This window comes from Petromyzon marinus, chromosome 59, assembly GCF_048934315.1.
Source record: "Petromyzon marinus isolate PM22_M1 ecotype Great Lakes invasive population chromosome 59, UKy_Petmar_22M1.pri1.0, whole genome shotgun sequence".
Lineage (NCBI taxonomy): Eukaryota > Metazoa > Chordata > Hyperoartia > Petromyzontiformes > Petromyzontidae > Petromyzon > Petromyzon marinus.
This window is the reverse complement of record NC_133725.1, coordinates 9,517,000-9,536,599: the sequence shown is the minus strand read 5'-3', so window position 1 is coordinate 9,536,599 and position 19,600 is coordinate 9,517,000. Positions and strand designations below refer to the sequence as shown.

The 19,600-nt window shown below is 45.0% G+C and overlaps 2 protein-coding genes across 5 annotated transcripts in view; one reads left to right on the top strand and one right to left on the bottom strand.

The window, feature by feature from the left end:
* LOC116955424 (uncharacterized) overlaps nt 1–19,593 on the bottom strand; it is a 52,051-nt gene extending 32,458 nt beyond the window's left edge. For 2 of the 3 annotated variants that reach the window (XR_012929835.1, XM_032976499.2), the window contains exon 1: nt 13,773–19,281. Coding sequence is in view for 2 of the 3 variants with exons in the window: in XM_032976499.2 (XP_032832390.1) it covers nt 13,773–13,795 (23 nt within the window). In the remaining variant the exon portion in view is untranslated. The other variant, XM_076053101.1, reaches the window with a different exon arrangement.
* On the top strand, nt 460–8,952 carry LOC116955425 (uncharacterized). 2 transcript variants are annotated; one of them, XM_032976501.2, is made up of 2 exons: nt 460–564; nt 6,640–8,952. In XM_032976501.2, exon 2 carries the CDS (start codon nt 6,650–6,652, stop codon nt 7,376–7,378), a length of 729 nt encoding a protein of 242 aa, XP_032832392.1. In that variant the 5' UTR covers nt 460–564; nt 6,640–6,649; the 3' UTR covers nt 7,379–8,952. The 2 variants fall into 2 exon arrangements, with proteins under 2 accessions (XP_032832392.1, XP_032832393.1); XM_032976502.2 differs by lacking the exon at nt 460–564 and adding an exon at nt 840–1,127.
* Nucleotides 19,594–19,600: the final 7 nt, after the last annotated feature.

Below are 19,600 nucleotides of genomic sequence, written 5' to 3'. Positions count from 1 at the left end.
GGAATGTGAAGCTGGTAAATGAGCGAAGACCTGAGGTCAAATTTGTTCTTTGAAACAGAGAGGAGATCCAGTAGGTAGTCTGTGGATTTTTTTGTAAGTCCATCGTGAATAAATAAGATCTGGTGCACAAGCCGTCGAACATTAAGAAATGTTAAGTTTGACCCAATGTAGAGATCACAGTGGTGAGTCCTATATGGGCAGTTCAATGCAAATCTTAAGGCCGAGTGATAGATGGAATCAAGCTTCTTCAGTACAGTACTTGGGGCTGATTCATACACGATGTCACAGTAGTCAAGTAGAGGCAGTATGGTAGCTTTTATCAATTCCAAGCGGCACATTTTGGGGAAGCAGTGCTTGTGTCGGGGGGGGCGGGCGAAGGGGGGGCGAGGGGGTGGGGACGGGCGAGGGGGGGGACGGGCGAGGGGAGGGGGCTTCCACTACGATGACGTCACCCGGGAGCTCCCCCCCCCCACGCGCCTCCGCGTGACGTCACGAGGTCCCGGAACCAGGAAGTAGAGCAGGGAGTCGACTCGTGGCTCTGTTCGCCGCTCATTTTGCTCCGAGGTAAAAGTTTGCATTGTCACGTTTATTTACCCAGGAAAGCCTCGCTTATTATTTCGTGTCTGAATAGCAATGCAGTCACTGTGAATCGATGCACAGGTTGTAGTATTCAAACATCACAATGCGGGGCCGACCCCATGCAGGGCTAGCCTGCTAAGGGCCAATCATTCAGTACGTATGCATGGAGGGGGGAGGTGGGAGGGTGAACCCAAATGCGTTCGCTTGCGTATGGGGGGGGGGGGGTCTGACAACGTTCGCATAGGAAACGGGGGGGGAGGGTGAAGCCTCAATAATTTGTCGACATTGGCCTTCAAATGAGCGACAGTTCAGTTCCTTCAGCTGGAGATGTAGGACTGTGGGAGAGGTGCCACTCGTGTGCCACCGTGCCCCTGACTCGCAGCTATCACGCAGCTCAGCAGTGAGTCTGACAGTCTGGCGGCCTGCCCCATGGATGATCACACATCCTCTAATCTAGCCTCACTGCAGACTGCCGCTGGCTCAAGATTGTAGCTGCTGTGGTGCTCTCTGTTCGTGCTGCTACTGCCCGGACTTCAGTACTAACACTGGTCTGTACATCGGTCTACTGTTACAGATGTTCAGTCGACGCACATGTTTTTGAATAACTAGTCAGGATGCATAACACTGTCAAGTATAACTACAAAGCTGCGTGTAAAGCTAGGTTGCAAGCTAGTAAACAAGAACACGTTAATATTATTGTACTGACGCAGTTGGGGGGGGGGGGTGTAAAAAGTCGTACAGGGAGGGGCGGAGGGGTCAAGTTTTGACAGATTTTTGCGTACCTACCAAATGGATGGCCCCTAAGCTTGCCCGCTGATTGGCTTTGCTTGTAATTTGTCTCGCCCTGGCTTACTGCTTTACCTCACTGAGCAGAGTCTCGCTGAATCTCAAGACTTTTTTTCAAGAGGTTCCTGCCAAGTTTGTCCCAGTAGGGGGATGTTTTACCGAATGTAATCCCAATTGAGTAATGTCCCGGTTATTATTTCAGCAGTGGGAACTTTTGAGCAAAAACCAGCTACGTTTGTAGGTTTAGCTACAAGAAGACAGCAGAAAACCTGGACGAATCCCACGCAACACAGGGAAAGAACATATAAACTCCACTGTCTCACAGGATAGAGACAAAGATGCACCCTATAGCCTTAACAGACTGTTGGGGCAAGTGCTGGTAGCGACCACCTATGAAGGTTGGCATGATACACCAGGAGGTGTTTGGCCATGCCCACGCCCGACCGCCGTTGTCTCTCACCGTCTCGACTGTGTATCATTTTGTCACGAGCATGTGAGAGAGTAATGTGGGGAGCAGTGGCTCAGTGTTTAACGCATTTTGCGACCAACTCTGTGGACAGAGTTTGATTCCCACTCATAGCCAACATCGGTGGCAGTGAATATATAAATCGGTCTTGCACCTCACGTAGGTAGATTGAGCCATAAATGATTACCTCTTGCAGTTAGTATACATCATCGTTGGAGAGACGATGACAGCCAGGTGTGATACTGGCCATGCTACATCCCTTTCCATGCCAGCATGAGTAGGTGCTGGCTATGAGCACTTGCACGAACAGGATGTTTTATTTCGATTTACAGCTTTCGTGACTGCAGGGATTCATCTTTGTTCTTTCGGTAAAGTCACGTAGAAGGGAAATAATAAAATAATAAAAATAAAACATAATAAAATTCTCACGACGTTTCGGCCACAACACAAGCAGCCGTCCTCAGGTGAAGAAACAGAACTGTTGGAAAGACAGCGCTCTAATGAACACTGCTAAGCTTCTTTTCTAGATTTGAAGCTTTCGTGACTGCAAGGATCCATACTCTTTGGTTCTATTCGGTAAAGTCACGTAGGTAAAAAATAAAACAACAAAAATAACGATGTTTCGGCCACAACACAAGTGGCCTTCATCAGGTGAAGGGGACCGTACTGTCACGAGGACAGCGTTGGAGTGAAGACAGTCCAGCCCAGGTCGCGTCCTTTTAAGCTGTGTGGGAGGAAACAAAACGCTTTGACAAAGGAATTAGCATAAAATGACCCTAAAGCACAAGAGGACCGGCACGGAGGGGGGGAGGGGGTGTGAAGTGGAACGTAGAGGACCGGCACGGGGGGGGGGGGGTTACAAATGTAGGTGTGAAGTGAAATAAGCTTCTATGAAACTTTGGTATATCACTACTTGGATAAATACCATTGAAAATTAGTTTAATGTTTGGTATGATTTAGAACATCTTTCCAATGGTTGCTTAATTTGAAACCATCTTCTCGGTTGAAATTGTGTCTGTGTTTGTAAATCTGAATTGCCTCGTGGATAAATCTCTGATGAAAACCTGTGGGTTTACAAAGTACCTTGGTATCGGAGAAAACTATATCGTGATCAATATACTCTCCAATAAGCTGAGCTACGAACAATAAGTCATTATACATTACACTTCTATATCACAAAAATTATTACAATATGCCTCCAACTAATCTTTTTTCTTACATCTCACGACTATACCCCGTATTATAAACTGCCATAGACAGACCCCAATATTGAACTATACACTGCGTGACTATACACTGCCCTATACTTTAGACTATAATAATATTAGACTTATTCTAATATGGAGAAATTTGAGACTGACGCCATCCAGACTGCCACTCTGCGCCCAACCTTATGGAAGAGGTACGTGGATGACACTTTTGTCATCTGGCCACATGGCCGGCCTGCTCTAGACCAATTCTTCGACCACATCAATTCCATACACCCAGCCATCAGATTTACCATGGAAGTCGAAATAGATGGCAAGATACCTTTTTTGGATGTCCTAATTAAAAAAGAGACCTGATGGTTCAATGAGCCACTCTGTCTACAGGAAAGCTACCCATACGGGTGCTTATCTGAAACCGGATTCCCACCACCATCCATCACAGAAGAATTCTCTCATCCAGACTCTGTATCATAGAGCCCAATGCATATCCGACCAGGAACACATAAGCAGTGAACTCAAGCACGTACACCAAGCTCTTAGGGCTAATGGTTACTCCGACTATACAATCCGCAAAGCTATCACTCAAACCATGAAGAAGAACCCTCTTAAGGAGCCTTTCAAAACCATCACTTTACCCTACATTGCTGGGATCACAAAAAAGATCTCCAAAATTTTGAATAAACACAAGATCCAGGTCCGTTTCAACACATTACATAAAATCCGTGATCTGGTTCCGTCTGTAAAAGATGTGATTCCGGACATACAATACCCTGGTGTCTACAAACTAAGTTGCCTCTGTGGTAGTAGTTACATTGGAGAAACCAAACGCCATGTCTCGGACCGCATTCGTGAACACAAAGCAGACCTTAAACACGGTAGGACCAACACCTCGGCCGTAGCAGATCATTGTTCTAATTCAGTAGGCTCACATGCCATTGACTTTTCCAAGACAGAGGTTCTTTGTAAGCCATCTGGCTTCCATGAGAGATTCGTTCATGAGGCTATCCACATATACAAGCACAGAGACAATTTCAACTGAGAAGATGGATTCTATCTTAGCAATCATTGGAAAGATTTGATAAACCATTTCAGTTCTTAATTGATTGTTCACGCTTACAGTGGCTTTCAGACAGCATACATTATAAAAAATTTCGTCTCCCCCCACCTCTTTTCAGAATATAGATGGACTAGTCCTGGGTAAACTGCCAAATTGCTGCGCGTGGCGCTAACGTTTTTTTATAAATAAATAAATGCGCCGTTTAAAAATAAATTTATGCGAACCAACACACCTGAAGACGACCGTTTGAGTTATGGTCGAAACGTCGTGAGAATTTTTTATTGTTTTATATATATTTTATTATTTTGTTGTTTCTCTTCAACGTGACTTTACCGAAAAAACTAAGAATATGAATTACTGCAGTCACGAAAGCTTTAAATCAAAATATTAGACTTGTAAATGTTACACTATGTATTATTCTACCAACCGTATTGTATACCACACTGCTGTATATTCACTATACAATTACGATACTATATATTACCTTATAAATTATATTAAACATTACACTGTTATACTATTTATTATTATACAATATGCTATAAACCATACCATTGACCGTCGCATGTGGGCCCACTGAATTATAACAGTGATCTGCCACGGCTGAGGCGTTCGTCCTACCGTGTTTCAGGTCTGCTTTATGTTCACGGATGCGGTCCGAGACATATCGTTTGGTTTTTCCAATATAACTGCTACCACAGAGGCAACTTAGTTTGTATATGCCCGGGTACTGTATGTCTGGAACCACATCTTTTACAGACGGGACCAGATCACGGATTTTATGTACTGTATTGAATCGGACCTGGATCTTGTGTTTATTCAGGATTTTGGAGATATTTTTTGTGACCCCCGCAATGTAGGGTAAGGTGATGGTTTTGAATGGCTCCTTAAGAGGATCCTTCTTCATGGTTGGAGTGATGGCTTTGCGGATTGTGTCGGAGTAACCATAAGCCTTGAGAGCTTGGTGTAAGTGCTTGAGTTCACTGGCAATGTGTTCCCGTTATAATTCAGTGGGCTCACATGACATGGACTTCTCCAAGACGGAGGTTCTCTGCAAGCCATCCGGCTACCATGAGAGATTCGTTCATGAGGCCATCCACATATACAAAGAGACAATTTCAACCGAGAAGATGGATTCTGGCTCAGTAATCATTGGAAGGACGTGATAAACCATTTCGGTTCTTGATTGATTGTATTTTATGGTGACTTTCAGACTGCAGTCTATTCGCTGGCATTGCCTCTTAGTACGTTTCACGTGATGGTCAATGGTATGGTTTATAGCATATTGTATAATAATAAATAGTATAACAGTGTAATGTTTAATATAATTTATAAGGTAATATATAGTATCGTAATTGTATAGTGAATATACAGCAGTGTGGTATACAGTAGGGTTGGTCAAATAATGCAGTGTAATATTACAAGTCTAATATTATAATCTAAGGTATAGGGTAGTGTATAGTAACGCAGTGTATAAATCAATGTTGGGGTCTGTCTATGGCAGTTTATAATAAAAAGATTAGTTGGAGGCATATTATAATATTTTTTGCGACATAGAAGTGTAATGTATGACTTAATGTTAGCTCAGCTTAGTGGAGCATATATTGAGGTACATTGATTATATTGATGTAGTTTATATTTAGTTCTTTCACATCGGTTTATTTAATGATAGTTGGGTAGTTGCAGTTCTTTAGCGTCAATATACTAAATGCCTCTGTTGATATGTAAACTCTGAATTTAACATAGCTACTTCCGTGACCAGTTACATGCTAATTCCTCACATTAACATCATGCTAATCTCCCAGTTACATGCTAATTTCTGACTTTAACACCCTGCTAATCTCTCACATTAACATAGCTACTTCAATGAAATTATTCTGTTGATATGTAAACTCCTTTGTCAAGGCGCTCTGCTCCTCCCACCCAGCTTAAAATACGCTGCCAAGCTCAGCAGTGTTCATTGGAGCGCTGTCTTTCCTACAGCTCTGTTTCTTCACCAGAGGACGGCTGCTTGTGTTGTGGCAGAAACGTCGTGAGAATTTTAGTTTATTATTTCATTATTTCCCTTCTACGTGACTTTACCGAAAGAACCAAGAAGAGGATATTTTATCTTGATTTGAAGGATATTTTATGTCCATGTACTTTGTTCGAGCGTGTAATGAGTACGTATATTGTGTGTGAGTGTACTATGTGTGTAATGTTGGGAGCAGTAGTGCAGTGGTTAGTGTGCTTCACTACAAACCCAGATACCCAAGTTCAATTCCAGATCACGGCCAACATCTGAACCATTCCTGGGCCTTTCCTCGGTCGATTCAGCGTAAAATAAGTACTTGGTGTTCTGTGTAAACACAGCCACTTGGATGACAAAGGCACCCGGGCGTGATGCTGACCACCCACTCTCTCGTGCCCCGTGCAAGCCTTCATAGGTCCTCGCTAATAGCAATTGCTCCAACAGTCTTTTATGGCTATACAGGGGAGGAGGGGATCTTTGTCTCTGTAATGTGTGTGTGTATATTATGTGTCACGTGTATGTGTATCTGCAGAATCGATCGCATGGAGAAAAGACGCTCGACACAGCCCAGTGCTAAAAGGCACCAATGCGACAAGTGTCAATACAGCACGGATCGCCGTGGACATTTGCAGCAGCACCAGAGAACACACACGGGCGAGAAGCCCTTCAAGTGCACTCTGTGTGGGAAGACGTTTGCAGAGTCAGGAACTCTTAAGAAACATTATAGAACACACACGGGTGAGAAGCCCTTCAAGTGCACTGTGTGTGAGAAGGCATTTTCTCGTTCACATGCTCTTCATATCCATCAGAGAACACACACGGGTGAGAAGCCCTTCAAGTGCACTGTGTGCAAGAAGGCATATGCTAATTCAAGAAATCTTCCTTTTCATCAGAGAAGACACACAGGTGAGAAGCCCTTCAAGTGCACTGTATGTGGTAAGGGGTTTGCGCGATTAGAAGCCCGAAAGAAGCATGAGAAGACCCACAAGGAGACGGAGGTGGAATCGAGAAGTAAAAGTCAAAGTGCTGTACTGATCCCATCTCGCATGGAACAAGAACGAGAAGACAACCCCAGCTTGGCAACATCATCAGCAGTGAAGGTGGAATGTAAAGATGAATATTTTACTCCAGAACCCGGCCTCCAGATGGATAAAGACAGCGTGAAGCAGGAGAAGCAGGATTATTTTGAGGGAGAGCGAGGCGACTCCCAGGAGTTTGTGGATGTGGAGGTGTGGGTAGAGTTTTTGGGGGAGCGGTCCTGGAGCGGTTAGCGTGCTGCGCAACACACACACAGAGTATACACAGTGGAGAAGGTGAAGTGCTGCAATGAGCCCATCTCTTATGAAACAAGAACCAGTAGAAATTACATCTTGGCAACATGGCCAGGAGTGACGGTGAAATTTGAAGATCAAGATTCGACTCCAGGAACCGACCTACAAGTGGATGGAGGCAGCGTGAAGCAGGAGAATTATGATCCCCAGGAGTTTGTGGAGGTGTGCGTAAACTTTTTGGACATAGCTGAGGAGGGGCCAGTACAACGGTGCATCCTTTTGGGACATGCTTTAGAGAGTTTCGGTCTATACCCAAAACCCTAGCTAGCATCGCCGTGGTTTAGATTAGTGGGGCCCCTGTTTCACGCGACTCCCCAAATGACCGTGTGGGGAATATAACAAAGACCACTGCCGGTATATTCCAGATTGATAGTGTTTACTTAGAATTTAAATTTGATATAAGCTTTAAATTGTCAAATGGTAACAGGCCTGCTAATTCTATGGGGGACTGCACACATCACGAGCAATTATACCAACCCAAATGGCCTTCACAACAGCACAACAACCCGACGCCCACGGCTTCACGGATTTCCTCCACCACGAGCAATCCCCAAAAGGCACGCACCAAGTATCACCGGGCTCTGGAACGGACTAAACAAAACGTTCCAAGTACCACCTCAGAGGATCACCTCCCTTCCTCCCGACATATGTCCCAGCTGTCAACACCCCGCAGTCCTCACCAAGCGTTCCCTTCACGGCAGCAGCGGGTGGTTCCCCGTGATTCCCCACCCCTGGCTCCAAAAACAATTGTAGCGGAGACGACCCACTGGTGAATGGACCAACCGTCCACTGCAGAACCCCAGTCGATCGCGCCCACCAGCCAGCAAGTGGTTATCACACCCAGGCTGGACTCCAAGGCGATGGTTGCGGTGCTGACCTACCAGCACGGCTGGGGAGGAGGAGTTTCCCCTGTGGTCGACATAGTCTCACGTCTCCAGCACGGCAGCCGCATTGAGCAGGAAAAAGAACGGAATGGAATATCCGCCTCTACAGTCTCCGCAGCGTACCCTTTATTGAGTTGCACCCTTGGTTTTTTTTTTCCAAATTGATTAGCACGGCGAGCTCATGAGTCCAAACCCTTGTGCTCCCGAGCTGATCTAATACCCCACACACCTGCAACCGCTTTCGCACAAAGCCCCCCCCGCGCGTCCCTCGCTCCTCAATCGAGACACCCTGCCCCCAAAGCTATCACTAACTGCCACAGCCAGCATGTGTGAAATTGCATCCTGGGAAGATGTGTAACCTAGAGTTTGAGAATGATGTTCCATAGCATTCGCTTTATTCATAGGCTTCTGAAATTTCTAGAAGGCATACAGGTGTAGGTGTTATCCAATCGGAGATGTGCTTTCTGTACTTATGAAGTAATTCATTGCAGAAGTGAATTAGTCGATATGGAATGCATACTGCCTATTAAAAACATAATTTAGGTGCATATTTTGATATGTATGAAATTATTAAGTATACATTTAACTGTTGGACATTGCTATTAAAATTACTGCCAGGTATGGCCGTGATTTTTGTATGCTTCCAATCTGTTTTTGTAATTGCTTTTTAAATGCACTTTAATAAAAAAAAGTTAAGCAATTTCATAATATTAAAATCAGGCTTTTTACACTTACAAAAATGTACATTCATAATATAAAAACATTTAATTTCAGGGCTACCTGCTGCACTTGTTTTAATTTGAATCAATTTGAGTTTCATTTTAATGGTCTTAGCCTGACATAAATTTACATTTTTTACGATGGTAACAGTAGGGGTCTGTGGAAACCTATTGTACACCACCTGCTGGCAATGCACACACACCATGCACAGTCTAGTTATGGTAATAGTGCAGTGTAAAGCGTGCAGCACATAGTAAATAATAGTGGAGAGCAGTGAAATACGCGGTGCGCACAGTTAACCGAGGGCAAACAGGTGCGCGTGAGGTTTGCACGGACAAAACCGCCAGTAGTAAGGGGCGAAGCAGGTGTTAACGTGGTCGACCGGTTGTGCATATTGAGAGCAGAGGTGTTACCAGGGAGACAAGGGTTAATTGATGGGCCAACAGGCGCCAGCTCAAAGAGACGCACAAGAGAACTGGGGAAATTAGCAGGGGGATATCAGGGCGTGGGCCAAGCGTGAAGACATCTCGCCGCTGCCACTCCAGCTGTAAACGGTACCTCAACCCTCACGCCGTCACTGGGCGGGTGTTGGCAGACAGGTGAGTGGGTCTGAGGGAGCATAGGTTGGGGCAGCGGTGGAGATGTAGATTCGCTGCGTGCGGAGCCGCTGTGTGCGGAGTCGTTGAGAGCAGAGCTGCAGAGTGCAGGATAAGTGAGGTGCAAGGTAGATAAGAGTGGGGAGAAGTTAAACATAAGTGACCGTATAGATATAGGAGTGCCTACAACTGGTGCAAGAATAGGTGACTAAAGTGTTACGTGTCGGTGTGATTAATTTTTGAAGACACTACAATAGTATGGTAGATAGTGATGTGTGGTGAAATGTGTATATGTATAGTGCAGAGTGTAAGAAGCCGCTGTGGGCTTATCCCGAGATGAAGAGCACGCACTCTACATTGTGGGCACTTGGTGGCGAGTTGCAGTCCCGAGGCGCCCAATGAGTTGGGTTCTGCATCTTGATGCTGCATGACACATGCAGTGAAGTGTATTGTGCGCAAAGCACTTGCTGTAGCCGAGTGTGAGCTTAACTGTTATGAATCGAAATTATAATTGTGCACTGCTACATGTTGCTGTAAGTGCAACAGAGAGCCAGGTGCGCTTTTTTATTATAAGTACAGGAAATAATCAGAGATAGGACCCCAGGCCCCACGAGCACAGCCTGCCACGCCCCGCAGTGTGTCGATTATTCAGAGTACAGGACACACCCCCAATTCATATTTTGGGTGGACTCCATGCTGGTGAGATACAACTCCAATAAAATATCAAATAACTGTTCAATTAATCTTGCTTGAATGGTAATTGACTTGTTGGGGATATTTAAGGTTGATTTCAAAATATAAAAAAGTTATTTGCATTGCTTCTAAGAAAAATAACTCCAGTGCTCAATCCTATCAACACAGGGACTCAGCTGACATGTGTGACGTGGAGGGCAATAGTGTGTCTGGTCATGAATGTAGGTATGAGATGTTCAGTTATTTTTAGTTATATTGTGTTAGCTTGACATGGGAAATTTTATAAGATGATCGTTTGTTTCTCAATCTGCTTCTAGTGAGGGTGGCAGCGGCAGCATGTTGAGTAGGGCGCTCCAGGCGTCCTTTTCCCTGGCGATAAACTAACTCTTCCTGGGGAATTCTCAGGCATTCCCAGGCCAGATGAGTCACGTCATCCCACCAGCGTGTCTTGAGCCGGCCCCGGGGTCTTCACTCAGTGGGACGTGCCTAGTAGAGTACCATACCAGGTGCCCAAACCACCATCTGAAGGAGCAGCGGCTCGACTCTGGCTCGGATTACCGAGCTCCTCACCCGATCACGGAGAGTGAGCCAGGCAACCCTGCGGAGAAACTTCATTTTAGGCCTTTGTACCCGCGATCTCATCCTTTCAGTCATTACCAAAAGCTCATGACCATAGGTGAGGGTGGGAATGTAGATCGACCTGGAAACTGAGAGCTTGGTTTTAGAACTCAGCTCCTGCTTCACTTCGATGGAACAGTACAGTGCCCGCAATATTCCAACTCCGTTATATCAATAGATGTAACGAAGTTGAAATATGCTTAGAATGTTTTGTTAATGAAAATATAAATAGCTTTAGTGTTACTGTATTGCATTGTGCTGTTAATTAAAAAAGGCCACCCTTGATTCGAATATAAGAAATAAAAATGGTTTTATGTCTATTGTCAGTAAAATATCCCTAATTTACATATTAACAATTGGGGGGGGGCGAAGGATGCTGTATTATTAATTATACGACTACATATTGTTTCGTTAAAGCAGTATAATTATGGACTGTAGACCATTTAGGAGGCACGACAGATCTTTTGGGCAGATGTTTGATGTTAAATAATGTTTCCATGTTTTTAGATATAAGCGGTTGATATTATTTAGATTTGGTGTGGATTCTATGCTGAGGGACTGAGCTGAGGTGTGACGCGGAGGGTGATAGGGGTGTCTGGTCATGATTTCAGATACGCAAATGCTCCTCGGAAGAACACTTTGAAATAAAGTGCTGCCATTTCACAAACCCCTGGCGCACATCTTTTGTGGAATCACCCACTTCTCCGGAGGACAGAACACAATGCAGAGTATCTACTCATCTTTTCCAAGCTCTGTTATAGATAGATAGATCCTTTATTGTCATTGTCACAGTACAACGAAATTTTAAGTGCTCACCAGTCAGTACATCATTCATAAATTTAAATAAATAAAACAATAAAAATAAAATTAAAGATAATACATTTTATATATAAAAACTACCCAAGTATACCCACATACCCACATAAAAGTATATTTTATCATTGCACATCCTTATTTTACAGTCAATTGTATACAGTATTACTTAATAATTAATTAGCAGTCTTGAGTGTGGTAATTGCTGTAGGATAAAAGCTGTGCTTGAATCTGTTTGTCCTTGTTTTGACCGATCTGAATCGTCTGCCTGATGGCAACAGCTCAAACAGAGTGTCCAGGGTGAGAAGAGTCCTTTATAATGGTCTTCGCTTTTTCGATGCAACGGGAATTGTGTAGTTCTTCCAATGTGGGGAGAGAGCACCTGGCGATTTTGTGGGCCGTGTTGATGACCCTCTGCAGCGCTTTCCTCTGAGCCACTGTGCAGCTGGTGTACCATACACAGATGCAGTATGTAAGAATGCTCTCGATGGAAGCTTGGTCGAAGGACACCAGCAGTTTCTGTGTGATGTTATTCTTCCTGAGTATTCTCAGGAAGTAAAGTCTCTGCTGGGCCTTTTTCAGTAACTCAGAGGTGTTGGCGCTCCAGGTCAGGCCCTCCCCAATGTGGACTCTCAGGAAGCGGAAGTCTGCCACCCTCTTGTTGTCTAGTTAGCCGACCTGTCCCCTTGTTACGATTTACAGGAGGAACAAGGTGGGCCAACTACACATGGGATTTCTCCACAGTTTATGTGCCATGCTAGGTGCACTTTAAGGCTGCATGAATTGTCCAAGGCCCGCCGGCAGATCACAGAACAGACCCAGGTGCCATCGGTTGACTGAGGTGACTGGCAGATGCACCACCTGTGCCCCAACTATGCCACCTCACTGCGTTTTATCCACCCGGATCTCTGTTGTGAGCATTGCTTCTCCGCCCTCCACTGTTGCCAATGGGTGTCCTTTATGAGCCTCCTCCATAGAAACCAATCTTTACACCTCTGGTACCAGTCATCAACAAGTTCACTCGGCTCCACATCCTCCGTAACAGCCCACCTCTTCTCGAACCTGTGCCATGCCCGTTTAGCCCCCTCTATCAAACAGAAGCTGCTTGGGAATGTGGTGGTTGGGCATGCGGACTACGTGATCCAACCACAGAAACCTTGACGGGGATTGTGTCCAGATTTTTCAAGGATCTGAGTTTCTATCAGTGCAATCCAATCATGTTCAACCCAAGAATCGATCACAGGCAACGTCCGCCCGTTCCTCTCCCACCTCCACCGCGTTGGACTGCTCTTTCCTGGCACCCACTGACCGAGTAACTGGGCCCCATACTCTTTGGTTCTATTCGCTAAAGTCACGTAGGTGACTTTACCGTGACTTTACCGAATAGAACCAAAGAGTATGGATCCTTGCAGTCACGAAAGCTTCAAATCTAGAATTAACTGGGCCCCCTTTGTTAGCGTCGTCCCTAAGGGACATTCTGTATTGCTGGCCGGGGCCACGCGGAGTTAAAACACATGCCCGTGGACACAGCAGCTGCCGCTAGCATAATTCAGCAAAACGCGCTGCCGCCTGCGCAACGACTATCCACGCACCCGCCGCAACTGATTCAAAATGGTAGCCAAGCGCGTCACTCATACCGATGCTAAATGGCCACCGATGCATGTCTGCCCGGCGCTCAACCAACCACGCAATGAATGAGTACCTTTACGTGGTAGCTACCTCGCAATCACGACCACGCGTTCACACTCACTGCGTGGTCACTCACCGCCACAAAGGACTCAGCACATACACGCGGTCGCTCCACATGGTAATCGCAAACACCACGCCGTCGCTCCACACGGAAATCGCAAACACCACGCCACATACAATCCGTGGCAACTTGTATTTAAAGATAAACACAGGCCTATAAAAACAACAGTAATCTCACTTGTGTGACTCGGCAGTGTAAAGCGGCAGGGCTATGCTCTAACTCTGCCGACCGAATCAACCAACCCAGCGCTCTTTACGTACCTCGTAACTGCAACTGTTGGCATCTCACGGACACTGTTAGTCGAAAAGAGACGAGGGCTCGCGACTTCTCCCCGGCGCGCTAGAGGAGAACTTGAACTTTTACCGCCCCTAGGGCACTCCCTATATTCTACTCCGAAGCCCGGGTCACATGATCACACGTGGCCAATTGCACGCTCCCCAGGGGCTTAAGTCGCCCCTCCCTCTGACATCACTAGTCCCTGCCTCCTTGCCACGTCCTCTTTACCCAGCCGAATGTTAGGGGCCGTTCATAAATGACGGCATGCACCTAGGGGGGTCAGACAATTGTGACGATGTGTGACGAGGGGGTGGTTTGAGAAATGTGACATCACATCAAAATGCGCAACTTTAAATAAATATAGACACGTTCTACTTAATTAAATATACTTTTTAATAAATGTTTCTCCTACAATATTAGAGTGCAGCGCCACATTAAATACGCACTACAATGACAATAGTTTAAAGCGATTTGAAGCATGTTTTATTTGGGGGGAGGGAGGGGCAGAGCTTTGTGACGTCATATTTGAGGGGGGGTCTGACTTTTTGTGACGCCGTGTGACGAAGGGGGGGGGGGGTCAAAAATCGTCCAAAATCGCGTGATGTCATTTATGGACGGCCCCTTAATTCATCGCAGCTAACCTGGGAGGGTTTACATTGTCCTGCTGGGTCGAGCCAATCTGGCATATGGAAACCGTTGGACATTCCTCAGAGGAATCCTCGGATTATAACCCGACTGCTAGGCGACCTAACGTCAGGACACTACGTGTGCGATGTCTGTGTATTCAGTATGGGGGTCGGGGGCGGGGGTCGCGGCGCCTGCAGAGTGGCTTCGAGGCCATGGCACCACACTTCTCTACAATCAACGTAGAATGCTGTACAACTGATTGGTGAGTACCTCTGTAACATAGTGTATTATTTCTTATATAATGGATCAAATTTACGTGTTATTTCCTTCTTTAAAAGTTTAATATACTTGGAAATTTAGGTGAACCAGATAACCGGCATATTTCATTAATAGACATCCATACCCCATGGATGTCAGATAATGGAGCTTTTGTTGTATATGTTCAAAATCATATGTGTTCATCAAATTATAACTCTTAAGTTATTAAAAGGCATATTGCCAACATTGAATTACAGTAGATCATTTATTACACTGGTCTACAGCCAAAATGCTTCTGAAATAAATGTAGTTCAATTTTACTCATTCTGAATCACTGAGAATGAAAATTACGCTTAAAATTGTTGATTGGCTCTAGTTTTCAAGATATGCTACTGTCAGTATATACGACCCTTAACTTGGGAATGGCAGAGGATAAGTGACTTATAAAGGAAAGGGATCTCAATTCAAGCCAGAAATTACTAAAATACATCTTTGACCGGATCTATGAGTAAATCTATGACTGGGTTTGGACAGTACTCGCTTTTTGAGCAAAACAATGAATGATGCAATCTGAACCTGGTATTGCGTCATACATTATACGAATTGCATCATGTTATTCCTAGAAGTCATGGATGATGTAATCATAACTAGGCTGACATCCCTCTGCTGAACAAATTGCCCTATATCAGCTCTAGAAATCAGTGTCGTGTTCTATTATTTGTCAATGTTTGATTTTGCCAAGGGAAACATTTCTGTTTAGCCAAAGTGAGCGGATATGCTTCGTGATTGTGTGAACAAAGCAGATAACTTCTGCTATGGTTGTGGTGAAGTGACTTTTGCATCACAAAGGCACAGTATAACCACTATGGTTAAGAAAGCCTATCACCTTTATTTTGGCTGCTAAATTGGAGATCAGGAAAAGATGTGGGTCCCACACATATGCTGCAACACTTGTGTAGTGGGTTCACTTGAGAGACACACTTGACTTCGGAGGCAACACATTTATTTCCTGACCACAACGGGGTAACTATATAAACGTACACGGGATAACTATATAGGTGGCAACCACCACGGGGTAACTACATAACCACATAACGGGATATGATATAGTGGTAACCACCACGGGGTAACTATATAACCGGGTCAGGTAAGTTAACACACTGCCTGACTCACGATGCGGAGCGCGAAGACCGAAGAGACATAGCACAGCGGGTTCCATTCCAGAAGACAACCCCGATCGGACCCCGGGACCCAGCTTTTATGCCCCCCAGCATGGCCTCGCTCCACCTTGACCACGCCTCCCTTCTGGCACTTACCAGAAGACCGCGGGCTCCATACCACATGTCCCATTACCTCACCCTTGGTCCACATCCTTGCTCTGTCCGGTCACATGTCCACGCCAGCCAAGCAGGCTGCTACATCCTTACATGCCCTCTTCCCGCCAGCCACCAGAGCTATGCCCCTCAGGGACCCTCTTTGGTGCCATAGCACACTCTGCTGCCACAGAGGGCTATCTACACTCCAGTTCTCTTTATCAGTAACTGGCGATGAGCGCCGTAGTGACCCAATATACGTCACTACACTTGTGCAACAAATCTTCGCCAGTTGTTGAACAGGAAAAATAAATATATGCCAACAGGTCATATCAGCAATTGTTACTTCTGCATGGCACCTCCAGTTGGGGAAGGTGTCAAAGAAAATAAAGTGGACTGTGCATTTTCCAAACATTCCATCAGCTATACGTCCAGTACGCCACGGAGAAGGACTGCTGGCTCCTGATGCACCAGAATCATTCTCACTTGAGTCAGACAAGGAAGAGGATGGAACTTCTGGTCCTGAACCATCAAGGTCACATGATCCAGATTTTCTCCCATCCTCCTCCTCTGAACCACACCTCATAACACGAAGTGAACTGAAAGACCTTGTCAAAAATGTTAACTACCCAAGAGTAAGGCAGAGCTGTTGGGCTGCAGACTGCAGCAGTGGAATCTCCTGGCAGGTGATGTTAGAGTTTCCATGTTCCTTAGCCATCAAAAGGATATTGTCCCATTCTTCTTCATGGAAGGTAATCTTGTAGCCTGCAACAACATCGATGGTGTGATGGCAGCCCTCAACATCGTTCATGATCCAGATGAGTGGAGACTGTCCATTGATTAATCGAGGATGAGTCTTAAAGTTGCATAATGGCAATGTTTTGCCATCAATTCCAGTTGATCATGCAGTCCATATGAAGGAAACCTATGACAACATGAAACAACTTTTGAGGTGCATAAACTATGACCAACATCAGTGGCAGCTTTGTGGCGATTTTAAGGTTGTTGCTCTTTTTTGCTGAGTCTGCAGACTGGATACACAAAGTATGAGAGATTCCCACTACATCAAGATAGATTGGCCACTCCGACAGTCATTGGAGCCTGGGAGAAAAAGTGTTCAGCATCCACCACTTGTTGAATCAAGGAATATTTTGTTACCACCCTTACACATCAAGCTGGGTCTGATGAAGAACTTTGTCAAAGCCATGGACAAAACACAAGCAGCTTTCAATGACCTCCGTGGAATTTTCCCAAGGTTAAGTGAAGCTAAATTAAATAAAGGTGGTCTTTGTTGGTCCTCAGATTCGTGAACTTCTTCGAGATGATGCACTTGACAGTGCACTGCGTGGCATGGAAAGCCTTCCAGTTAGTGGCAATACATTTTCTTGGAAACAACAAGGTAGACAACTACAGGGAGTTGGTGGAAACCCTCAAGACATACAAAAGACTTGGTTGCAACATGTCACTAAAGATATATTTTTTGCACTCTCATCTAGATTTTTTTCCACCAAACTGCGGAGCACTGAACGACGAGCATGGCGAGTGATTTCACCAGGACATTGCAACAATAGAGAAACGCTATCAGGGCAAATGGAGCCCATCAATGCTTGCAGACTATTGCTGGACAGTGACAAGAGATGCTCCATTTAATGAATACAAGAGACAAGCCAAGAAGCGCCGAGTAGACACTGAATAAGGACTTAACTATGTATTTATATATACATAATAGTTATTTTTGCCTTTTGTTTCATAATAAATGTTATTTATATATCCCTTTTGCTGATTTTTAAAGTGTTATATGAACAGGACAGGTGATATGTTATCATGTAAAGCAACCATAAACACATGAAAAGACCTATATTTACAATTCATGACTAAAACTCTATGATCTACACAATATACATAGATGTAAAATGTAAAACAAAGCCTTAAATATATTGGGAACAGTCGCCAATCAGTTGTTTTAATTGTCATATTTGAATTCAGCACGTCAAATTCCATAATAAACAACACATTTCATACTCTTTGGTTCTTTCGGTAAAGTCATGTAGGTAGAAAAATAATAGATCATGACGTTTCGATCGCCACACAAGCAATCGTCTTCAGGTGGGAGAGAGAAACAGGCTGCTGTAACAAGTCGTTACAGTGAGGGAAAAAAGTATTTGATCCCCTGCTGATTTTGTACGTTTGCCCACTGACAAAGAAATGATCAGTCTATAATTTTAATGGTAGGTTTATTTGAACAGTGAGAGACAGAATAACAACAACAAAATCCAGAAAAACGCATGTCAAAAATGTTATGAATTGATTTGCATTTTAATGAGGGAGATAAGTATTTTATCTCCCTATCGCCGTATATGCTCACCTTACTGAGGAAGGAGCCAATTGTTCTGTTACCCAGTTTAACAAACGTAATCATTGAGGGTTAAATGTACGGATCAATCTGGGTCAATGGGTGGGCGAGTGGTTCAGCAGGTGGACAAGTGGATGAGTGGGTGATAAAGTCGATGTGTGAGTGGGCGGGCGAATGAGCAAGTGGGTGTCATTGTGGAATGCTTTGATGTGTGCCGGCCAATTCGCCCTTGAAAATATCCTAACTGGGATCATACGCGCAAAACCAACTGGGCAGAACGCGAGGTGAAGACAAATTACATTGTATTGGCCTTAATTCTCTTATTTCAATCAGGCGAGGGCAAGGGGGGCTAGGCCCTGCATGGCTCGGCCCCCACGTAACGTTCCAACCTGGACAGGCTGTACCTGGGTAAAAATCAATAACCACCACCACAACCACTACAACACCACCACAACCACTACAACATTACCACCACAACCACTACAACACCACCACTACAACACCACCACCACAACCACTACAACACCACAACCACTACAACATTACCACCACAACCACAACACCACCACTACAACACCACCACCACAACCACTACAACACCACAACCACTATAACACCACAACCACTACAACACCACAACCACTACAACACCACTACAACCACTACAACACCACCACCACAACCACTACAACACCACCACAACCACTACAACACCACCACAACCACTACAACACCACAACCACTACAACACCACAACCACTACAACACCACCACCACAACCACTACAACACCACCACAACCACTACACCACCACCACAACCACTACAACACCACAACCACTACAACACCACAACCACTACAACACCACCACAACCACTACAACACCACCACAACCACTACAACACCACAACCACTACAACACCACCAGCACCACCACGGTGTGGACTTCCCACCTCGTCATGTGGCCAGCAAAACGGGTAGCAACTCGGATCTCGCGACGTCACGCGGAAGCGCGCGGCGGGGGAGATGACATGACGCCACTTGCGGGGACACGACCCCCACTAAAGTCACGTATAAAGAAATAATAAAATAACATAATAGCGTACGACGTTTCGGTTGCAACACAAGCAGCCATCATCAGGTACAGAAGAGCTAAATTTATGTTATTGTTTTAGTCCATATATATGGAGTGATTGGGCGTCGCTTTGTCCAAATAAGGATGTTACTTGAACGGAAATTGGCAGTGACCAAGGAGACGTGA